Here is a 24,193-nt window from a genome sequence, read left to right as displayed (position 1 = left end):
TGTGTCTACACTCACGTGTCTCCTTGTCCCCTTCAGGTGTTCCACTATATGAGCCTTGCTATACTGACCTTTTTCATGACGGAGATTTTCTTTAAAATATTGGTCTTCCGCTTGGAGTTCTTTCACCACAAGTTTGAGATCCTGGACGCCATCGTGGTGGTCATTTCCTTCATCCTTGACATCGTCCTCCTGTTCCGGGAGCATGAATTCGAGGCTCTGGGACTGCTGATCCTGCTCCGGCTGTGGCGGGTGGCCCGGATCATCAATGGTATGTCCCCTGCATGCCTGAGCTGGGGGGCTGGGGTTGGGGGGTGGGACAGTGGGTAGAGCCTGGAAGGGGCGCAGAGCCCCCGGTCCTCCTGGCAGCCAAGAGAAACATGAAACCGTCTGCTCTGGTGTCCCACTGCCACCTCTGTGGTTACAAATTGACACCAGCACATGTGCTCTGAAAGGAAGGGCCCTTCTCCTTTAGGCTCTATTTTCATGATTAATGAAAGATGTTAATAAAAAGGGTTATAAAAAAAAAAGGGTTATAGACCAATCCCTGATCTGTTGCCAAAGTACTTTTGTTTCTCACGAGGTGTTTCCTGAAGAGTGTTTTATCAAACCCCATCCCACCCTGGGAGGGAAGCCATCAGGGAAGGGAGCAAGGAAGCTGAGAAATACTGTACATTAGATTCTGCTGGCTTGGAGAAAATCACAACACGAGCGAGCACGATGAAGGCTCTGAGAACCGTAGTTGTTTTCCAAGTTGACACTGGGAGGAAATAACACCTGTCAGCCTGCTGTAGACTCTGGCTCTGGAGAACACGCTGGGGGAAACACCACTTTCTCGGATTTTAGGCACAGGTCCTGTTCCTCACACACTCCCTGCTGGTGTGGGGAGCCTGTTTCAGAGCAGCTGTTTGTGTTGTGATTTGATGTGGACTCAGTGACTGGTCAGTGGTTCAGCTGTTAGTGAATGCTCGTCTGTGGACCTGCCGCGTCAGAATCACTCTCAGCGCTCTAAGTGGCAAGTCTGGTGTGGAGGAGCCCAGGCGGGGTGTCTGTTTGTGAAGCACTCCCAGGTGATTGGTGTCCAGCAGGTTTGGGAATCCCTGGACTAGGGCCCAAGCCGATGGGCTGTGGGTGGTTGTCAGGAGACCAAGTGAGCAACAGTGAGGCCTGCTGGAGGTGGGCTTGTCCCCTGCCAGGCGGCAGTGAGTCCCAAGGCACCTTCTGTGTTGGGTGCCACCCAGCAGGGTAAGGGCCTGTGCAGCAGCTCTGTCGGGCACGTGGGCTTTGGAACCTGCCAGTTCAGATCTAGTGATTTAGAGTAAAGCCTATTAAGAACATTTATTTGGGTTCTGTCAAAGGAAATAAAGGAAGCTTTTCGGATAATGTGGAAGATGCTTATGCTGACTGATTTTTTTTGGACAGAAACATACTGTGTGCAAAGGTTATGTGAGGTAGCTAGACTCTGACAGACTATAAATGACTCGTGAACCAGCTACTACCCAGCACTCTTCACATCACACTGTTATGAAAAGTGTTCATTTTGTCTTAAAAAAAAAAATGGCTGCGAGGTGTAGGAGGACTAGCTACTGCCCATTATTACACTGCTATCAGATTTCAGCATGACTGAACATAGGCTAAACCAGACTCGGTGGGACAGCCAGGAACACTGTGAACCAGGAATGGCTGCTTCCAGGCCTAGTGGGCACCACATACATGGGTGATGGTCCAGACTCGGTCACTCACACTTGGAAGGGGGCAGAATAGCCCCACTGCAGCACAGGCTTTAAGGCCTCATCCCCACTGTGGTGTGGGCATCAGGGAGCTCTGTCCCCACTGTGGTGTGGGCATTGGGGAGCTCTTCCCCCCTGTGGTGTGGGCATCGGGGAAGCTCTGTGCCCCCTGTGGTGTGGGCATTGGGGAGCTCTGTCCCCACTGTGGTGTGGGCATCAGGGTGCCCTGCCCCAACCAGGGTTCAGGTTAGTGCCTGACAACTAAACTGGCCATAGCCCTGGAGGCAGAAAGTGGGGAGAGTGACAACCCCAAGCTTGAGCATTTCCAGACTGGTACTTGGTGCCTCCTGAGCAACTGCTGCTAAGTAGCAGAACTGTTATGAACAAGGTCCCTTAAGGAGCTTAACCCTCATCTGGTCAGTGATTATTTTTAAGGATTTTTCACACCAGGCAAGCTGAAGAAGTATGTCTCAGCTGGGTACTGAGTAGCTCAGAAATGAAAAACCTGACCCTCCTAGTTATGATGCCTTTAAGCCATGATTGTTTTACTTGTCACTGCTCTTCCCAACTGTATACATTTATAAGGAATACAGGGTTTTTTCCCAGGTGGTTAAATCAGAAACTGGTATCATGGAGACCCTCACCATTATTTTTCAGGGATAATTATCTCGGTTAAGACACGTTCAGAACGGCAACTGTTAAGGTTAAAACAGATAAACATACAACTGGCCACCAAGATACAGCATCTTGAATTCAGCTGCTCTGAGAAGGTAAGAAGGCGCTTGGGAAAACACCCTGTTTACAGATTGTTCTCTCCCAGCCAGGCCTCTGCTCTCGTGGGGCTGTTAGCCCAGGGCCCCGCCTTCCCTGCGTCAGGCTTCCTTGTCCTTTCAGACTCAGGTCAGGCACTGCCTCCACCCCTGCAGGTTCGCCAGGAACCCCCCTCCTCTAGTGTCTCTCCTCTCTGCTGTCACTATTGGGCCCCGACTAAGTGATTTCCATGAGGAGTGTGGTTTTCATTCAGCTCTGTGGCCCAGTATGTGCCTGGGGAGGCTCAGAAGGTAAATTCGGTTATTTGTCTGCTTTTGTAATAACAGGAACAAGAAATTGAGAGACTTAACAAGCTGTTGAGACAGCACGGACTTCTCGGGGAGGTGAACTAGACGCACACCTTCTCCAGCTCAAAGGGAAGACCTGCCTCATGGGCTTGTGACAAGGAAGACAGCCGCCCCTCTGGGGCCATGTCGGGGAGAGCTCTGGTTTGATGGCTTTGCCTCACTGCTGCTGGCTCGGATCCTGGGGGACACAGCCTTTTACAGGCTCTATTTCTTCCTTGGTGTGACTGAGAATGTCCCACCCCACACTGTGTAACAAATGTATCATAAACTATATTTTTTCTCATGTTGGAACACTTTACTCTTGCTTGAAAATGAACAAGCTGGACAATTACTAGCTGTATATAAAATTTAATCTCATCAAACGTACAGTTTTCACTTTTCACATGTATATTGAGGGATCAGTACATCCTTTCATATGAGCACTCTGAAAAACAAAAAAGAAAGCTATCTTAGCTATCAGCACTTTCTAGAAGTCTTTTACATGTCCAAGCTGTTCTAAATAGCTAACCACAATTTCCCCCAAGGAGGCCATTCTCGAGTACCCAGCCCCCTCCTCTGCATCCTCCAGCTTTTAGCTGGCTCCACCTAGTTCTGCCACCTGACAACATTTTCCTCAGTTACTGTACAACTAATGTATAAAATAAACTCTCTCCTTCCCTCGGGCCCTCCTACTAGATCCTTCCAGCTTCATCTGCTGGGAATCACTTGGTGGCATCCCAGACCAGCCCACTAACTGGAGAGCAAGCTAGCTCCGGTGCCTGGTACAGAAGTGGCAATTAGACCCAAGACGCCACTGTAATTAACATGACATTTGGGGGAAGATCCTCTTGTGAGGCCTTGTCCTCTACTCGCATGATTTTAAACAATTTGCTATTTTTGTACACATTTCAGCAGGACCTGAAAAGGAAGAAAACCTGAATGAAAAATAATATTTTAAAAATAACTCACATTTAAAGCAGGGGATGAATAAACTGGATAAACCCTCAACGCCTGCACTACTTGAAGGTCTGTCCTCGTGTCTTCTCAAAGGTGCAACTTGGTTTCCACATATGACCTATGTGTTGAGAGTACTGGAACTGGCTAAGACCAGATCATGCCTCCTTCTAATGTCAGACCAACTAGAAGGACATTCCCGAAGGGAGACGAGAGGAGGGAAGCGAGTGGAAAGGAAGTGTGCTGGTCTGGGGGCAATCTCAAGGGTTATAATAAAGTGGGATGTCTCCGAGGGGCCGTGGGCCCCACACGTGCTGAATTCTGCAGATATGGTGTAGTTTCCTTATTTAACGACTTACATCAAACAAATGGGAAGAAGAAATTAAAGGGCAGCCTGGCGTTGATGGTTGGCCGAGCTCTGAAGCCTGCCTCTGCAGGGGCAGACACATCCACAAAAGTAACCGCAGTGGAAATAAGAATCGTCCTTTCATTTCCTGAGTTGGTCTGTAATACAAAATCAGAATAATGCAAGCCCTGCCCTCCAGTGTGCTATCAGGATAACAAAGATGGGACAAGCTTCCATGCCCTTCCTCACCCAATAGCTGTCAGTTCATGAATCTGATAGGTACATGGAGGGCTCATCAGTCACTAACTCAGAGGAGAGAGACAGTTTTCACTCAGGTTGTCCCTCACACACTGATGTCATGCACAACTCAATTCTGACAAGAATTTTAAAGATCAAATCTAAACAAGAATGCAAATGTGAACAAAACCATTTTGTTCAGTGGAGGCTTTTCCTCTAAGTAAACGATGACTGCTAGATTGTTCTAAGAATCCAGATTGTTTAAATTTTAATTATTTTTTACAAAATAATAAATTTCACCTATCACAGCTGAGTTTTGTCTGGCCTTGAGTCTTGTATCTTTAACATTAGGCCTACCTCAGGAAAGGAAGATGAAATTAGATTTGCAGTTACATTGACTATTTTGGCCTGTGGGTTCAGTAAGGATCCGTATTTAGTCCACTTCACTTCTACCATCAAAGCCACTGGGAGCTGGCAGGATTCCTGTACAATAATATGCCATTAATCAATTTGAGTATTATACAACCTTAAGTCAAACTTAATCTGCAGTTCAGAGTTTTAATTATAAAATGTTTCCCATATTACAAAATGTTCTGAACAAGAGAATGAATAGACTCTGGAAGTTCAGATAAAAACAGCTTAGAAGCAGCATGTATTTTAAAAGTACTCAATGCTCCAAAAAAATTTTAACACCTAAAGCATAATTCTTCCAGCCCTTCCTGTTTCTAAAGAGACCAGCATTACCTGGGAGTTGTACCCCCAATTATGGACCCTCCAGGGCCGACAGGTCTAACTGCACCCACCCATTTACATCTACCTCAGAGATTCTTTAGGAAAGGAGTTGGCATGGGGGGAGGAGGAAAGGGAATATAGTATTATTAAGTCAGAAATTAAACCTGACTGCATATCATGTTAAAATGTACTTAGAGGAAATTCAAGTCCTTTCTTTTCATTTATCTGATTTCACTGGTTGGCAATTAAGATGTTACATCGGGGTATACAGGCGCTGTCTTAAGTTTTCAAAGAAGTTAACTCTCACTCTCAGTCGAGGGCACTGGTGCCACAGTGGAGCTGCCCCATGCAGGCCTGGACACTGGGAGCTGGGCCTGAGACCTCTGCCCCAGGATCTTTGTTTGCTCAGCCCTACGGGGAACATATGAAGGGGGCCTTCCAGACCTCTTTCCTGTCTTTACAGTTTCTTCAGTTGGCAAATGTGTTAAAGCTGCCTGATAAGGAGATGGAATTCCACTGGAGTATTCTACTTTTTGTCTATGTATGTGTGAAATTTTTCCACAATGAAAAGTTTTTTAAAATACATTTCTTTGGGGCATGCAAAGCTAGCATACCTGCTAAATTTGGTGCCGGCTGAAAAGGCAAGGGTGGAATGCCTTGGCTTAGCACTGTCTCTTAAGAAATTTGCAGGCTCAAAAATCCTTAAGAATATCCTGTTTAGAAGATGCAACACGCAGCTGGTGTCACCTGAGCCCAGCAGATGCCCTCGTGTCGGCTCTGCCTAGAAGGCTGGGATGAAACCTGCCCCAGGCCCTCTAAGCTCCCGACTGGCACAGACCCCGACAGTGCTTGCGTCCATGCTGCTGCCTCTCCCGCCACAACTTGTGTCTTCCCTTCTAAGGGAGAAGTAACAACTGGACATCTTAACCCATCTGCAAGAAGCTGGGAGCAAACTGCCTGGTTCACTGAGGCAGCAGAGCTGAGCCAAGACTTAGCTGAACCGCAGGGACTGAGTAAACACGGGTCTCTGCTGGGGACTCAGTGGGGATGGTGGGATCGGAGCTAGTGAGCTAGTCCTCACCCCACTGTCCCCATGCTATAAATGTGCTAAGCAGATAATGAGAGGCCTGAAGAAACGGTGACATGAAAAAGCCGGGCAATTAAAGGATAAAGATGGAGAGCACGCCTCCGCTGACGGGGCCAGCCCACACTCTGACTGCTGAGACAAAAGAAAAAGGTGGGCAGGAGAACCACATGTGATCTGGAACCTATTTGTAGGATGTCAATTTCCATTAAACTCTTCTGGGAACTTTGGAATTGAAAGCTCTCATGGGTGGAGTGCTTTTATAGACCAGGGAACAATGGATAGGACAGCTCTGCAGATGGGAGGAAGTCTTGCTGAAACAGTCCACTTCACCTATCATATCATGATACCTAGAGAAACCTTGCATAACACCAACAAGGGACAGGATGGTGACTGGTAGTGGTCCCCATTTATAGAGAGACCACTAGGCACCATTAATATTACCTGATTTTAACTCTCAACAAGCCCTGAGGGCAGTAATACAGCTATGAGGAAAAAGAGGCTCAAACCGGTAAGATCGCTGGCTAAATCACTGCTAACTAGGGGCAAAATCAGTATTCAAGATCCAGGCCCATCTGATAACAAAGTCCAAACTCCCACCCACAGCCACTCACCCTCTTAACAGGTACCCCCTGCCTCTGTCTCCCCACAGTGAGAGGGGCAGGTGCACACTGGAGACCACTAGCAAGTGGCCTTCAGCTTCTCCCCCTTTACCTTCACATGTGACGTCTGGGTGATGAAATAGACGGGCACCCAGTCCAGCACATCCTGGGCCTGGGAATTTCCAAAAGGGGCCACATAGTCTGGGAAGCCCTGACCCTTTAGGAGGCTCTTCATCTTCTGCGCCACCAGCTGACATGTGAGAGCTTTGGTCAGTCTTTTGGGAAGAAGAATGAGGTCAAATGAGGTGATTGTTCAAACCTACAGTTTTTTCTTAATAAATGTCAAGGTCATGTTTAATTATGACATTTCTCTAGCACAAAAAAGTACTAAAAATAAGAAACAAGGGCATCTGTCTCAGGTATTAGACATCTTTATGTTACATCTGCCAAATACCTCACTTTATTACAGTGTTCAGTTCAGTCGCTCAGTCGTGTCTGACTCTTTGTGACCTCATGAATCACAGCACGCCAGGCCTCCCTGTCCATCACCAACTCCCAGAGTTCACTCAAACTCATGTCCATCGAGTCAGTGATGCCATACAGCCATCTCATCCTCGGTCGTCCCCTTCTCCTCCTGCCCTCAATCCCTCCCAGCATCAGGGTCTTTTCCAATGAGTCAACTCTTCACATGAAGTGGCCAAAGTGCTGGAGTTTCAGCTTCAGCATCAGTCCTTCCAGTGAACACCCAGGACTGATCTCCTTTAGGATGGACTGGTTGGATCTCCTTGCAGTCCAAGGGACTCGCAAGAGTCTTCTCCAACACCACAGTTCAAAAGCATCAATTCTTTGGCGCTCAGCTTTCATCACAGTCCAACTCTCACATCCATACATGACCACTGGAAAAACCATAGCCTTGACTAGAAGACCTTTATTGGCAAAGTAATATCTCTGCTTTTGAAGATGCTATCTAGGTTGGTCATAACTTTCCTTCCAAGGAGTAGGCATCCTTTACTTTCATGGCTGCAGTCACCATCTGCAGTGATTTTGGAGCCCCCCAAAATAAAGTCTGACACTGTTTCCACTGTTTCCCCATCTATTTGCCATGCAGTGATGGGACCAGATGCTATGATCTTAGTTTTCTGAATGTTGAGCTTTAAGCCAACTTTTTCACTCTCCTCTATCACTTTCATCAAGAACAGTGTTAGTACCCATAATATCTCTGATTACAGAATACTGTACCTGCAGTGTTTTTTTTTTAATTTTTACATTCCTCAACAATACACATATTCTCTCTAGTTTCTTTTCTCACTCTCCAAAAAGGGGATTATTTGAAGTTAAAGTGTCTCTCACTTTGTGAAATTTTGGTTAGCCAGGGAGATGAATCCAAAACAAAGTTTCCCAAACTATATTCCATGGAGAAGCTCTGTACAAGAAGGGTTCCATGGCCAAACATTTGAGAAATATTACATACCCATGTCCCCGTTGAAGTACACTGACATTACTAAAGACTCTGAGAAGTGCTTACTTAGTAAGGAATCATGTTTTGAACTTTAATTTGGTGTTTCCCAAAATATTAAACCACAGACTTACCCCTGCTGACATTATAGAAATGTATCCCCACAGAACCTCCTTTCAGAAATGCTAATCTAACACGATCAGAATAATGTAAATGGTGAATTCTGGTCTAACCAAAATAATGATGTAGATACCCTGGGGAGATATAAGGATGGGAAGCAAGTCGCTTGTGGGGTAGGGGACCAAAAGAGAAAGAGCCAAATCTTCATCTCCCATAGTGGGAACTCAAATTAATAGTCATAAGAAAATAAACAAGGATTTGCTGTTGCTGCTGCTGCTAAGTTGCTTCAGTCATGTCTGACTCTGTGCGACCCCACTGACGGCAGCCCACCAGGCTCCCCCATCCCTGGGATTCTCCAGGCAAGAACACTGGAGTGGGCTGCCATTGCCTTCTCCAATGCATGAAAGTGGAAAGTGAAAGTGAAGTCGCTCAGTTGTGTCTGACTCTTAGCGACCCCATGGACTGCAGCCTACCAGGCTCCACCATCCATGGGATTTTCTAGGGGTGCCATTGCCTTCTCTGATAATAACCTATAATGGAAAAGAATCTGAAAAGAATATAACTGAATAACTTTGCTTTACACCTGAAACACTATAAATCAACTTTATACCTGAATAAAAAAATAAAAACAAAAGTCATAAAACCAGAAAAATGAAGAAGCATTATATATGGGTTATTTAAAAATTTGGGGACAAATTTTCAAAAACTCAACCATAAGAGCTGAAAGTGATTGCCTCTGGGATTCTGGGATAGGGAAAATGAAGGTTAAGAAGTGCTGTCTTTAGAACAAGCCACACAGAGCTGTTCAACATTTTACATTATGTTTGACAATAAAAAGATAAAACATACAAAGCCTTGATATTTTTACTCTGCCATATCTGATAAGCAAAAAGGGTTTTAACAATTTTCCTTTGAATCATGACAAATAGTTTATGGTTATGAGAATTAAAATTAGAAAACCAGAAACCGCATCATTGTAAAATAAATTATTGTTACTATTGCTGCTACCCAGTAATAATATGCTAATGAGGTTGTCCGCTGATGCAGAGTTTTGATTAAAATGAGAAGGGCTAGATAACTAACAAGGACCTACTGTATAGCACAGGGAATTCTAATCAATACTCTGTAATGACCTACATGGGAAAATTAAAAAGATGGGATATATGTATAACGACTCACTTTGCTGTATACCTGAAACTAACACAACATTGTAAATCAACTATACTCCAATAAAAATTATATATATATATATAAAGGTACAGTGGGAGAACACAAGGAAAACAATGGGAAGAGTAAGAATGTTTTTGTGGGTTTTTTTATCAATGAAAATAGGCTCCAACAGAAGCAAGTTACTCTCTTACCTGAGTTTACAGCCAGACTGCATGTTGTAACCAAATAATACCGGGGCCCGGATCCCCTCTACTGCTAAGCAGTCTTGCTCAGTTGTGCTACGAAGAAGAGTAAATTGTCCATATCTATTCGTGGTCTGAATGATCCCAGACATTCACAGAAGGTTAAGGGAGTTGCCCGGTACTGAAGCAGCAGATTCTTAGGAGATGGTGTCACGTGTGTGACACCCCCAGAGACCCCATGGACTGTAGCCTTCCAGGCTCCTCCGTCCATGGAATTTTCCAGGGAAGAGTACTGGAGTGGGGTGCCATTGCCTCCTCTGACGAGATCTGAGTGAGACCCAAATATCCCTTCTCTAGGCCTTGGGGATTTTGACAGTTATTTCCCAGGAGAAGGAAAAATAGTTGTAACTGTTCCTTGATTAGGAGAGCCTCAGAAGAAAAATTCTCAGAAACTGGCCCTTCAAAATTAATTCCACATTTTCAAAACCACTAATTTAACAGTCTCAGTTTAAGTGTAAAATCAAATACCTCTAAATGTCTGTCAACCCTTCTGTCTGAAGGCTTTCACTGTAAGACACTGCCAGTCCCCTGGGCCACGCTGTCCCACCCCATCAGGCTCCACACAGCCCTGCCTGCTATGCAGGCCAAGCCCCCTGAAGGCAGCTCTGGCCGAGACCAGCCTCTCCAGCCTTCAGGACCCTCAGCAATCAGGAGAAGTGCAGCCCACATGCACGGACAGGGAAATGAAGCTTCTCTATAGATCCAAAAAGGATACCCCTTCTGAGGCTGGAATCCGGCAACTAACGGGAGCCCCACCACATAACCAGGGTTTCCACTGAGAGGAACTGGCTTTGTGTTTTGCTGCAAGAGAGTGCAGAAATGCCCCCAAGTAATTCTCATTTTAATAAGGAAATGGCAGAGGGAAAATGAAATGGTTTTCATAATGAAATCTGGGATTACCAGCCAATGAAAGAATTTCTCCCCCTACTCAGAACTATAAATATATCTCTGGAGTGTAGGCGTACATCATGCTGTATAAGAACAAGCTCACAGGGAGGAGAAGCTTACTCCCAAGTGGAAAAGACACAAGGACTCTGGCTGGATTTTGTGACAAGCTTCCACAGGCTACATGTGAGCCCTTTGTTCCAAACAAATGGTTGTAGTAATACTTCTAATTTGAGATTTTTTTTTCACTAATTCATCATTTCTTTATACTTGGCAATTATTGATACTTATATGAAAACTGATCAAACTTACCTGAATAAAATAAATTTCAAACTTTTGCTGGAGTGGAACCATTGCACTGCTCACTGCTCCCAGAAGAAGAAAGAGATCAGCTTTTATTACCTCACCTGCATCTGTATATGTGAGGCTGTATGTCACCTAAAAACAAAAGGATACTTCAGATACCTCTGTTCCCAATATGTTTCCATAGCTGTATTAATAACTCACATTAAAAAAATATACATTAGGAGGCTATCCCTTCCCACTTCTCATGCAGAGAGAGAAGCGTGTCTCTCCTGTCCAACCGGATTATGGGAGGTATTAGCTCAGCACCAGCCCCCACTGACAGGGGCATCTGAGCCTTTCCATGCCCAATCATAGAAGGTACAAGTCAACTGGCCGGAGCAGAATGTAAACAGCCTATCTCTGCAGATAAATGTGTTAAAACAACAGCAGTAGCAACAAATTATGATGTATGCTTGTAAGTTATGAGGTTTGTGGAAAAAATCACATGTGATTACTTCAGGGACAAAGAAGTAACCTCTGATGAGACAGAATAAAGGCATGCAGGAGGCCAAGACAAGAAAAGCAATACCATCGGATGGGCCAGAGGGTGGCCAGTTACCCCTCAGGACCACACCTGGCTTGAGCCGGCCACAGACAGTGAACTTTCAAAGCCAAACTGGGTGCCTACCTCAAGAACGACGTTAGTGCAGATTTCAACATGCCCCGCCTCAACAACACCCTGCTTTGATACCCTCAGTATTTCCGTGTCTTCCACTCGGGTTAGTGTTTTATTTAGAGATCGAATGACGATGGACTGAACTGTGATAGGGACCTGCAAAGTAAAGTCCTGGGTTACCAAACACACACCTGAACAGAGGAAGTTAATGGGTAAAAATACTGTAAAACTTGAAACACACCTCCAGATACACTGCCAAGGAGGGAAAAGCACAGTATAGAACAATATGCATACTAGAATTCCACACTTTCAAAAACACAAATATTTATTTATATGTAAATACATGCACACATTCACATAGAAAATATCTGAGATGGATGTAACCAAAATGTTAAGTGATTACCCCTGAAAACGTTCACACAAAAACATGCACACAAATGTTCACAGCAGCATTCATAACAGCCCCAAACTGAAAATAACCTCAATGTCCATCAACTGATGAATGAACAAATAAAAGGTGATCTAGCCCTACAAAAGGATATTGTCCACAAAGAGAATCACCCATAAAAAGGAATGACGCACTAACACGTGCAACAACATAGATGAATCCTGAGAACACGGTGCTAAGTGAAAGAAGCCAGATACAAAGGACCACGTACTGTATGATCCCATCTGTATGAAATGTCCAGAACAGGCAAATCCATAGAGACAGAAAGTACAAACAGTGGTTGCCAGGGGCAGGGGGAGAAGGCTGGGGTAGAATGAAGAGTGACAGCTAATGAGCACAGGGTTTCTTTCCGGGGTGGTGAGAATGTTCTGGAATTAGATAATGGTGATGACTGCATAACCTTGCTAATATACCAAAACCCATTGTACACTTTAAAATGGTAAGTTTTATGGTAAGTGAATTATATCCCAAACACACACCACACCTCCCATCATGCCATCAAAGGCACAGGTACACTCTCGCCTCCAACCACAGCTCCTACTGACAGATGCACTTGCTCTCTACACACATGTACACATTCTTCACAGAGTCCCAGAATCCATCCTCCTAAACGCTCACCGCCTCTCTGAATATATGCTTGACCCAGCTTATACACACTGTTTAGGAGGGAACCTAACTTGCGTCCATTTGTTTATATTGCTTTGAACTTTGCCCTCAACCATGTACTGTGCTGATTATAATTCAAAATTACTAAGTATTTAAGCTGTCATTTTATAGATAAACAGGTAGTTCTTATGTCTCTGTTCCCATGACCAAGAAGACCTGCAACTGTCCCTTGACAGTCAAACCTCTAATACAAGAACATGATATTGTTCAAAAGCAAAGGTGAGCTGTCATGCGACAGAGTTGCAGGTTGGCAACTCCAGTCACCACAAAGAAAGTCCTCTGAATAACAGGAGTTCCACACTACCGGTTAATTAGCTATAGGGTAATTAGCTCTTAAGAAAGTCATCAAAAGATAACCATGGATTCCTTTATCTGAAATGCCCTGATTCAGCAATGATATACTGTGTTCCAAGCAAGCGCACACCTTGGAAGGCCAAGCAAGTGCCATCCCCGTGGAATGTGGGTGTGACTGGCAGAAAGCGAAGGGCTCAGTTTAAACTAGCTTTGTAAAGACTGAGAGAAGAGTGTAAGCGGCAAGAACTGCGCGAGGCTGTCACCGTGCATTCAGTCACGAGAACAAAGATGGGAGGGCTGCTCTGGTTTCCTGAATGTCCTATTCAATCATATCCCATTCCCAAACTAATCACTGGCAAAGAACTAAAGCCCACTTAGCAACAAAACTACAGGGCCATGACAATCTTTTGTTGATGGTTCAACAAATACTGACAACAATTCCAAGCAGTCACAATGAGCTTTGATTAGTGGGAAGACTGGATCCAACTTTTATATTCCTGATCCTCTAACAGACTTTGGAAGCTGCATTAAAAAAAAAAAAAATTAGACACATCCATGATGTTAGGTGACGTCCTTTGGAGCTTTGATGCCACAGAGATCTGAGCTGGAAGTCCCAGACTGCTGTGGCTTGACTGCGTGGCCACAGGATACAAAGAAAGAATGTGTGAGAAACTTCTAACTTGGGGCTTGGCACACGGTAGAGCTGGTCCAGTCATCGCTAAGAATAATGTCTCTGGAGCCAGATAGCGTGGCTTCTTATCCCAGCTCGGTACTCCCCCGCTGTGTAGCCTCAGGCAAACTAATTCATCTCTCTGTGACCCACGTGCCAAACAGTGCCAACAACAGGACCTGCCTCCTAGGATCACTGGGACAACCAAAGGACTGCAGACACACAGGGCACGTGGGACAGCACTTGGCACACAGCACGTGCCTTTGAGTAAAGTCCCATTATTCCTCACAATAGGTCTTCCCTACTTGACTGAACCAGTCCTTAGTCATTCAATTAACACCCAACCCATGAAGGGCCCAGTACCTTCCAGGCACGCCCTAGTACCAACGCTGTATGGTGGACAGGGCAGCTGCCCCCAGAGACAGTTCAACTTTGAATGGTATAATAAATGCACTTTTTAGGACTTCCCTGGCAGAATCCGCCTGCCAATACAGAAAACACGGGTTCAGGCCCTGGTCCAGCAAGATTCCACATGCCATGGGGCAACTAAGCCCATGTACTGCAACCCTTGGGCCCGTGCTCTAGAGCCCAGGAGCCACAAGAAGCCACTGCAATGAGAAGCCCTCCACACCACAACTAGAGAGTAGCTCCTGCTTGCTGCAACTAGAGAAAGCCCATGTAAGGCAATGAGGACCCAGCACAGCCAAAAATTGTAAAATATAAATAACTTCTTAAAAAGTACTTTCTTAGTGATCAGAGGTATTTGAGAGCTAGTCTATTACATGATTCTCAAACTGGGTCCCTGGGAGCTGTAGTGTTCCTCACAAGGGACCAGAAAGGAGAAAAATGGGGAAGTGGGGCAGGTAAAGGGTTTCTGATCCACCTCCGCTCCAGCCAGGGGCTCTGGATTCAATCGTATTACATACTAGGTAGGCTCTGCTTAAGATTGCACTTGAAGAAGCACTGTAACTAAAATAAGTTTGAAAGCACCTTCACAGATGAGGAGGTCCAGGGCCACACACAGCAGTGTGGAGTCCAAGGTCAGACGACTATCCCTTTCCAAACGTCTACCTCACAAGTTTGTGTCCAGAGACATAATGAACTCAGTCACAGCAGGTACCATGGTCTGCAGTGCTTCCTGTGCAACGGACGCCTTACCCAGAGCCGGACCTCACATTATGCGCATTCTCTCCCTCCAGCCTTACATCAAGCCTCTGGGGCAGACACTACCATCCACCCACTTGCAACTGGGGAGACTGAGGCAGGTGTCATATGAGAAAATAACAGCAAACCTGAGTTTTGAACCAAGGCCAACCAATTTCACAGGCTCTGGGAGCCAAGGGCAATGCTTTGGCCTCCTTGGGGACTGTGGTATTCACAGGGAGGAACAGGGTACAACCCCAAGAACAAGAACAACCCCACCATCTTTCTCTCTGACATTGCTGCAAAGAGACCACAGCCTCCTGACCACGGCTCTCCAGGGCCATCGGCTGGGGCCATGGCTTTGACTAGAACCTACCTGCAACTCAACCCTGGAAGCTATACTGACTGCTCATCTCCTACACAGGTGTGTACGTTCACTAGGCACAAGATTTCTTTCTATCTTCTACACTGGACAGACAGCATCCTGGGAGCTAGCCAGCCCTCGTGACAAGAGGCCAAGAAGATATCAAGGGATGCCCAGAAGGCATAGAGGCCAATCACACCCCTTGTCAGTCAAGACACCTAGGCCATTTAAACATGAACAAGTGTGGACTACAAAAACTAAAGGAATTGGAAAGTCTGACCCTTTCGTGATAATAAAAGAATGGTCTACCTAAGGAATTTCCCTATTTCATTTCTGCTTGCTTTTTGGCAAATGTTTTTGTTACTGGCAGTAAGGTACCCTTCCAGCTGTAAGCGTATTCATTTCAAAGGGCTCTAAAGTAAGACAATAAGTCCATTATGTATTCTTACCTCTATTCCTGAACCAGGCACCTAGATAAAAAAGAACAAATTTTGTTATGTACAACAAAAAGAAGCACTGTTGTTGCTTTTTCAGATGGTGCATTAAAGGGCATATTCCTCTTATTAAAGACATCTCAAAGAGAAAAACAGAATTTCCTTAATCAAGGCTTGCCACCCATATATTTTTGTATCTGTGTCATCATAAGAGAGGTAACTTTACATTTTCCTTCTATATTCATTTCCTTCAGACTGGGAGCTCAATAACACAGCCCAACAGAGAGTGTCTCAGGAAGCCTCCATGCTCCAGTGTAATTATCCGTTATTTTTCACATTACCATCGGCGACATAACACTGTAGAGAAGACAAGCTCCCCTCCTTCTGGTCACTTGTGCTGTGCCTGTCCTCATGGCAAGGACACCATCGCCTGCCCAGGTGGCTCCACAGTCTCCTGGTCTTCCTGTCTCTAGCCTGAGCCCCCTGGAGGCCAGGCTCCTGACTTGCCAGCATGGCCAGGGCTCTCTTCCTGAAGGGCTCTGCCACCCTCCATTCCTGTCCCTACACCCCCAATCCCACTTCTCCAACCACAAGAGGCCCTATTAGGCCAATGGGAGCTTTTGGGGAAGGGGTTGAGTAGACATGTCTCGGGGTAGGGGCTCTGAGATGAAAGAGAATTGTGCCTGCATGCCTGGGAGACTGTTTACAGGACAACTGCTAGGGGTCACATGAACTGGAAGAATTCGCAGGTGTAGATGGCTGACTTCAAGGAAAGAAAGAGGGAAAGGGTGGGAAGAGGAAAAGATTAAACTTGATTCTGAAAAGTGAAGTTCAGATGAATACAGATGCCATGGAACCCCTCACCCCCTGCCACCATCACCACACTCCCCTCTCAGGAGAAGGAAATCAGAAGGGGATGGGGGCTTTCACAATATCATATGATTTTTAATCACTGAGAAATGTCTTCTCCCCTTGCGACCCTCCATGTCACCCACCAAGTGGGCCAGTGGCCTCTCCCATCTATTCAGTTCAGGCTTCAGTCACCACAACCAGGAATAAAGGGCTGCTTCTCTTTCTCCAGCAAACCTATCTATCTCCTGTCCTTTCCTGGGTATTTATCTGCCAATCAGAAATATAACTTTTTGGTGCTAGTATGATCATTTCTGTGACAGACATCATTAGATGTTTTTATAATTCTGAAAGTTTTGGTTATTAATAAAGGGTTTTTTTTAATTCAGGAGATAGACATTAGTGGTTACCATCAAAATGAATGAATGCAAAAATGAAAAAAATGAAAGCAAATTATGAGCTAACTATATAAAAATAAAAATTATTTTAAGTGATTATTTCAATATCTTTGGTATCAGTACACCAAAGAACTGGAGAAGAAAAATTCTGAGTGTCAATCATGTACTGAAACAATTCTCTACTTGTCATATTTTAAAAGGGTAAAAAGAACAGAAAATAAACCCAATGAATCGAGTTTTACCTCAAAATAATTCTTACCCTCAAAATTCTAGGGCTGCTGTAATAAGCCATGCTCAGGGTTTCCATTTCTTCACAATATTCCAGATTTATCCTCCTGGTGCACTTAACAGCTTGGTTAACCAGAAATGCTGGAAATCATAACATTCCCAAAGGAAAAGGAAAAAAAAGAAGAAAAATTTCTAACTAAGAAATTGTAATCTAAGTAAAACTGCAAAGTGATAACATGTATACAATTATGTTTCAGATAGAGTATAAAAAATTATTTTTCAAATATGTAACACAGTCACATGATTCAAAATTCAGAAAAAGATTTGAGGAGTTGTCTTCCTCCAACCCCTAACCCCTAGCAACCACCAGTCCCCTTCCCCAGAGAGAGTCTGCATGAAGTTTCTTGTGTATCTTTCTGGAAATATCCTATGATATTTTCAGAAAGTGTGTGTGTGTGTGTCTGTGTCTGTATACACACACACTTTTTTAAAAAGTATTTCTTTCCGCTTTTGGAAACAAACTCACAACATATATTCTGCCCTTTGTCTTTTTCACTGAGCAAGGTATCTTGGAGTTCAGTCTATCTCAATGTGAAGAGCTTCCTCCTCCCCTTTTTAGGGATGACTCGTATTCCATTACAGACACACCATAATCTACCCAACCAGTTCCCCACTCATGGCAGTTGTCTCCAGTTTTGCTCCAACAATGATGCAATCTGTCCTTTTGCATGTGGGCCAGAGTTTCTGTAGGACTAACTTCTAGAAGTAGAGCAGCTAAGTTAAAGGGCATATCTGTCTGCAATTTTGATGTACGTTGCCCAAGTGCCCTTCACCAAGGCTGTACCAATTTTCAGTCCCACCAGTGATATAAACAAGCGCCTACTTCTCCACAGCATTAAATTTCTTTACGTTCTGCAATCCATTAGGTGGAAATGGTAACTCAGTTTGGTTCTAAATTACACTGCTCCTACTGTGTGAGCAAGGTTAAGCCTCTTCAACAGAACACATTTTTCTTCATGTAGCAAGTGTTGCTTCCTTAGACCACACACTATCATCCACAGCTTAGCGGGCTTCTGTATAGTGAGGCTGGCTAAGGATGGGAGAGCCAGGCCTATTGCCTTCTGCTGCCAAGAGCGGTTACTCCAGAGTCTACGATGTTCCTGAAGAAGCAGGACCCATGGGAGGCAGCTGCATGGGTTGCATCCCTGCTTCACCACTGCCTGAGTAAGAAATTGATCTCATTTTCTCAGTTTCCTCATCTAAAAAATGAAGATAACCCTCCCTGAGAGGATCATCGTGAGGATCAATGGGAAAACACATGCAAGCGCTTAACACAACACCCAGCACACAGTTAATCAGTGTTAGCTATTGACAAACTTTTGCTCCAGTGACAAAAGAAAAGAACTTTCCAACACCTCAAGAGTTAAAGAACTGAGTGGGCTGGTTACAGGTAGTGAGTTCCCCATCACTACGAATGCTCAAGCAGTGACCACAGGTGGCAGAAAAGATTCTGGCACTGGGCAGGGGTGAGGGGGAGGGACTGACCTATACAATCTCTGAAGTGTCTTTCAACTCTAAGACTCTGTTTCTAGTTACAAAGTTTGTTTATTTTGATTGCTATAAATTTAAACTAAGAGCGAACTTTCTAAGAGAAAAAGAAAAATGCCCACTCTCTTACCTGCAGGGTTATTATCAGTGCACAGAGATGATGTAAGGGGAGAAGGAAATCTCAAAAATGAATCTGAAGTCTGCAGATGAACCCCATACTGCAAAACAGAACAACCAACAGCTGTCAGGGTGCTACTAAGGCATCCGTTCAACACTCACTACACAGCTACTACGTGATGAGCAGCACTGCAGGGATGATTAAAAAACAGATGTGGTCCCTGCCCGCAGGGAGCAAACCTCTAGCTGCCCCACCCTTTACCTTTTAAGGCTGTGTGTTTCTGTGTATGCATGTTACAGAATTTGCAGGCTTTTTTATTCTAGGCTATTCTACTTCTATCCCACTGGAATGTTATCTAAAAGGCTGACACAGGTGCCAGCAAGCAGGGAACAAGCCCTCTCCTTCACTAGAGCTGAGAGAATAAACTCCTGCAGTCTTTCTGAAGGGCAAGCTGGTATTGGTATTTTAAATTTCCATTCATTTTGACTAAGTTAACCCATTTATAGGAACATACTTATGGATTTAATCAGACAAAAAATATCTATAAGAATTTTTATTGTGGATTAGTTATAATAGCAAAAACTTGAAATGAATGTCTATTAGATAGTGGAATGGCTCAGTAATAAATAATGACACATCCCTGGAAGGAATACTCTGTATCAGTAAAATGCAGCTCCAACACTAGCTCCTTCCTACACCTACGTTTTCCTCAACACTTAAGATGGGGACTTCACTTAAAGTGAAGTATCCTTCCCAGGGTTGAGTACAGTGATGTCTGAAGAGCTCTGCCCAGTGCCTGGCAGGTGGGAAATGCTCCAGAAATGGCCACTTTTATAGTGACATGGGAAGATGCATAAAATTGATTGTGAATAATAAAGGAAATTTATAGCACAATGTGGATAACTAGAAATTTCATTTTTGTGCAATATTATATTTTAGTAGATGCACTAAAAAACGGGGAATATACACCCATCTGTTAACAGTGATTTTCAGTGTACACTGTTTATTTGTTTTTGGCCAAGGAAAATCCCATGGGCGGAGGAGCCTGGTGGGCTGTAGTCTATGGGGTCGCTAAGAGTCCCACACGACTGAGCGACTTCCCTTTCACTTTTCACTTTCATGCACTGGAAAAGGAAATGGCAACCCACTCCAGTGTTCTTGCCTGGAGAATCCCAGGGACAGGGGAGCCTGATGGGCTGCCGTCTATGGGGTCGCACAGAGTCGGACATGACTGAAGTGACTTAGCAGCACATGGTTTACAGGATCTTACTTGCCCAACCAAGGACTGAACTTGGGCCATCTGCAGTGGAAACGTTGAGACCCAACCACTGGCCCACCAGGGAATTTCCTTGCAGTGTGCTTTGGTTTTAATCGGAGATGGGGACCTTTCCATTTTTACTTCTCTGCTTCTATACCTTCACCTTTTAGAACTAGCACAGGTTGTTTTATACTTCTCTTTTAAAAAGATGCTTCCAAAAATTATGACATTTAGTCAAATTTAACACACAACATATTTAAAGGCTTATGGAGGGATGGATAACAAATACCACACATCTTCCCAAAGTCTGTAAAACTACACACAACTCTGAGAAGAGGCGCCGGCCTCCAGCCCATCCACTCTGTTTCCAGCAGCATCTCTCAACCAATTGGCTGCATCTTTTGAGGAAGAGAAGAAAAAATTCTGCAGAGATAAATGAAAGCTTACCAGAGAATATATGCCTCAAAACTCTATGTTAGAATTCAACTACTCAATTTTAATTTTCATGATTTTTGATCTACAGGCATAAACATTGTTTCCTGGTTTATAATATCAATTCTGTGTCTCAGGGAAGCTAGCTTACTGGGAACATACTTATAAAGACAAGATATTTATGACGGGATGAGTGGACTTAAGTTCCTGGCTCACCTCATATTTTGCAGTTTGGGGAGCATCCAGTGTGGTTGAAACATCTGATTCTGCATTCAGTGAAAAACCATCAGGTGCTTTCATCAATTTATCAAAACTGCTTTCATCAGTCACTTCTGGATTAATAAAGGATAATGCAGGTTTATCTGTTTTTAGAAAAAGTATTTTAAATCAGTATAAAATATAATATGTATAGCATATACAGTATACATAGTATTTAGGAAACAATCTTTAGTAGCAGTAAGGCTGCTGTAAAAATTTAAATGTCCCTAAATATTCACTTCCCCCAAGATTTCTGGAATCTTATTAAACAGACTCCCCAGGCATGGCCTCTTTCTCTACTGTGGAAGCAAGAGTTTCTAAGGCCTGCAGGTAAACAGCACAACAGAAGCCAATAACAATCAATCTCTTTCTCCAGTCCATGGACTCATAAACTGCATAAACCTCTCAGGGGCAACTCTCTCCAGATGGCTAGGGGAATGAAAAATCCTGTTTCTACCCTCACACAGCCACCTCCAAAGCCCAGGACGATGATGCGCTCTGTGCATGCGAAGTGGGAGGAGGAGAGAACAGGCTGGTTATGTTCACTGGGCCTGTTACAGTGACTGACCAGCCATTACTGCAGATTACAAACCACAGAGCATCCACCTAAATTTTTAAGTGCAAGGGGACAAAGCCAAAATATAAAGACATTCGGAAAAGATGATAAAGCTTAATTGATAAAACCATGAATGTGTCTCTGATCTTGATAATGTCTTATACTTTGGAACTAGACATCTAATTGAGCTAAATGCTCAGATAAAAATAAAGATCCTGTTTTCATGCAAATACCCTTAGTAAAAATAAAAGAGAAAAAAGGAAATTGAAACCAAAGCTGAACCTGACTCTCAACCATTAAATCAGGAGGAAATGCACACACACACATATACACACACAAATAAATCTAGATTCTTAGGCATGTCTACATTTTATAAACACCTTTGAAATAAAATATGAGAATTAAGCACGAGATTTCAAAAGACAACTACAAAAGCACAATTAAAGAAAATGTGCATAGCCACAGGTTTATAAAGTTACTTGCAGTTGTCTGTGGAATGGCCTCAGGATAACCTCTAGCCAAAGCATAGAATAACTGTTTTAAATCTAATTTGATGTGACATTTTCCCATAAAACAACTTTTAAAAGAAAAAACTTTCCAGAGTTTCACACAGTATACCAATATCAAATACTTACAGTTTGTAATATGAACACAGAAAATAGATGGGTTGATCTGGTCAACAAGTTTAAATACTCTCTGAGGTGGGTCTGCTGTTAAATTCAATGAATAGACAGCTGCTTTTTGACTACAAAAGTGACTATCACCCCTGAAAATTAAAAAAAAAATAATAAGACAAAGTTTTAAGGCACAAGCACACAATCTTAGCAAGACTATTTTAGAGCTGTCAGATGCTTGCACTGCACTAAGTTAACAACTACATGGAGGCTATTTATGAAAGTGTGATGTTAGAATTGAATCCACTTTTACTTAGTTTATTCAGTGTTAAAATGTTTGGCACTTTAAACTTTCTCCTCTAACAGTGAAAATATTAAGACAACTAGAATAACCTTTAAGGAAATCTTGTCAAGTATGGAATACAGATGAGAAATGATTTTGATGTAAATGAACCGTGCAAACTCTGATGGAATATTCAATTATATAAAATTCTGCAGAACTTCAGACTGTTTATAAGTACCCAGAATGGATCCAAAATTCCTTGTCTTTAGAATAAAGCTGTCTTCAATGAATGAATGTGAAAATGAGAAAAAGTAACATCATCTGGAAGTTTGGGGGCTTAGAAACTATGGTATAGTCAAGTCTTCAACCAATCCCAGGCTTAACAAACCTAATCAATTTGATATAGATACAGACAGGGTTTAGGGAGATACAACAAAAATGAGATCATATTACATACCACTTTAAGGCCTTTTCCCACTTAATATAGAGTACCCAATAGTTCCCATATCATCAAATGTTTTTGTATTATTATATGGTTTCACTGTATACCAATTTATTAAGCTATTCCCAATTTTTTTTAACCAATCCTCTACCATTGACCTAGGCTGTTTATAACTTCTGATTATATATAATGGTTTAGTGACACCCTTGTACATACATTTGTATTAATGTCTCCAGTTATTTCCTAAGGCAAGATCTCCTGAAATGGAATTGCTGGGTCAAAAGGTAGGTACAAAATTTGAGGCTTTTGAGACTTGCTACCAGACTGCCTCCCAGAAAGGCAAGACGCCACCTCACCAACACTGCAGTAACAAGAGCACCTATGTTGCTGTACTCTTGCCAAGACCGCATGTTATCAGTTTTTACCGTTTGCTAATTTCATGGGCAAAAGCCTGTTATCTCATTGTTTTAATTCGAATTTTCTCTTTTACTAGTAAGGTTAAATATTTTTCCATATGGTTATTGCTCACTGGTATTTCTTCATGAGTTGATTAATTTTTTATGAGAACGTTTGTCTTCTTGACTTTTTTTTTTATCTTCTTGACTTCTAAGAACTCATATTATGAATCCCTTCTAAGTGTTAGAAATATTTCTTCCTAGTTTGTTAACCTTTCAGTTTTATAGTGTTTTTTTTGTCACACAGCAGGTTTTTTTTTTTTATGATCATTCCCCTTTTAATTGAGGTATGATTAACTGATTTTTTTTTAAATAATGAAGTTGTCAACCTTTTCTTTTATAGATTGCCTTTGAATTTATCTTAAAAGACATTACCCGGGACTTCCCTGGCAGTCTAGCAGTTAAGACTCTCCACTTCCATTGCAGGAGGCATGCATTCGATCCCTGTCGGGAAACTAAGATCCCACATGCTGTACAGAGTGGCCAAAAAGAAAAAAAGACACTTCCCTAACCCAAGATTAATAAATTTCACATATATTCTTCATTCGTTAATTTTTTATGAAAAAAATTACCTGTTGGTAATTTACTTCAGTGTAACTCTATGAAGCAGGAATCTAATGTTAGTTTTTCAATAATCATCCTGCATCATTTACTGAATGAGCCAACCTTTACTCCACAGATGTGAAATACCATGTTTACAATACCATGTTTACATTAAATACTTATGTAGAAAAAAATACTTTAAGAAAATTGGCTGGTGTAAAATCAGTACACACAACTGATTTTTGGCCTTTCTATTCTCTTTCAATGACCTACTTATCCATAATGAATTAATACACATTATATTCAATATTATAGTGTTACAAATGCTTTAAACCTAGTAGTTTGCTCTTCTTATTCAATAACGTCTTGGCTGTTCTCATCTGTTTATTCTTCTAGATGAATTTTAGAATCATTTTGACACATTATCCCTCTCCCATCTGACTGGAATTACATTATAATAAATTGAAATGTATAAGTAAGTAATGATTCTACCCATCCTACTACACAGATTAAATCTCTCCATTTATTCAAGTGTTTTATGTCTCATTATATCTTGAGGTTTTCTTCACATAAATTCTG

The 24,193-nt window shown here is 43.0% G+C and overlaps 2 protein-coding genes across 13 annotated transcripts in view; one reads left to right on the top strand and one right to left on the bottom strand.

Annotated features, from left to right (window-relative positions):
• Positions 1–3,136, top strand: part of HVCN1 (hydrogen voltage gated channel 1) — a 31,864-nt gene extending 28,728 nt beyond the window's left edge. For all 10 annotated transcript variants that reach the window (XM_069557852.1, XM_069557855.1, XM_069557853.1 and 7 more), the window contains 3 exons: positions 37–268; positions 2,385–2,497; positions 2,825–3,136. In XM_069557852.1, the coding sequence (XP_069413953.1) occupies positions 37–268; positions 2,385–2,497; positions 2,825–2,890 (411 nt within the window). In that variant the 3' untranslated portion in view covers positions 2,891–3,136. The remainder of the gene's footprint in view (positions 1–36; positions 269–2,384; positions 2,498–2,824) is intronic.
• A 41-nt stretch (positions 3,137–3,177) lies between these two features.
• TCTN1 (tectonic family member 1) overlaps positions 3,178–24,193 on the bottom strand; it is a 30,553-nt gene continuing 9,537 nt past the window's right edge. Inside the window, exons 3-15 of one of the 3 annotated variants that reach the window (XR_011249957.1) lie at positions 21,913–22,043; positions 20,680–20,825; positions 18,786–18,873; positions 17,139–17,248; positions 15,648–15,668; positions 11,626–11,769; positions 10,965–11,090; positions 10,483–10,568; positions 9,717–9,857; positions 6,892–7,054; positions 4,719–4,844; positions 3,794–4,282; positions 3,178–3,269 (exon numbers count right to left, since the gene is read on the bottom strand). Coding sequence is in view for 2 of the 3 variants with exons in the window: in XM_069557845.1 (XP_069413946.1) it covers positions 4,139–4,282; positions 4,719–4,844; positions 6,892–7,054; positions 9,717–9,857; positions 10,483–10,568; positions 10,965–11,090; positions 11,626–11,769; positions 15,648–15,668; positions 17,139–17,248; positions 18,786–18,873; positions 20,680–20,825; positions 21,913–22,043 (1,426 nt within the window). In the remaining variant the exon portion in view is untranslated. Of the gene's footprint in view, positions 3,743–3,793; positions 4,283–4,718; positions 4,845–6,891; positions 7,055–9,716; positions 9,858–10,482; positions 10,569–10,964; positions 11,091–11,625; positions 11,770–15,647; positions 15,669–17,138; positions 17,249–18,785; positions 18,874–20,679; positions 20,826–21,912; positions 22,044–24,193 lie in introns of all 3 variants that reach the window. The other 2 variants (XM_069557845.1, XM_069557846.1) reach the window with 2 other exon arrangements.

This window comes from Ovis canadensis, chromosome 17 (assembly GCF_042477335.2).
Source record: "Ovis canadensis isolate MfBH-ARS-UI-01 breed Bighorn chromosome 17, ARS-UI_OviCan_v2, whole genome shotgun sequence".
Taxonomy (NCBI): domain Eukaryota; kingdom Metazoa; phylum Chordata; class Mammalia; order Artiodactyla; family Bovidae; genus Ovis; species Ovis canadensis.
This window is presented reverse-complemented; position numbering and strand designations above follow the sequence as displayed.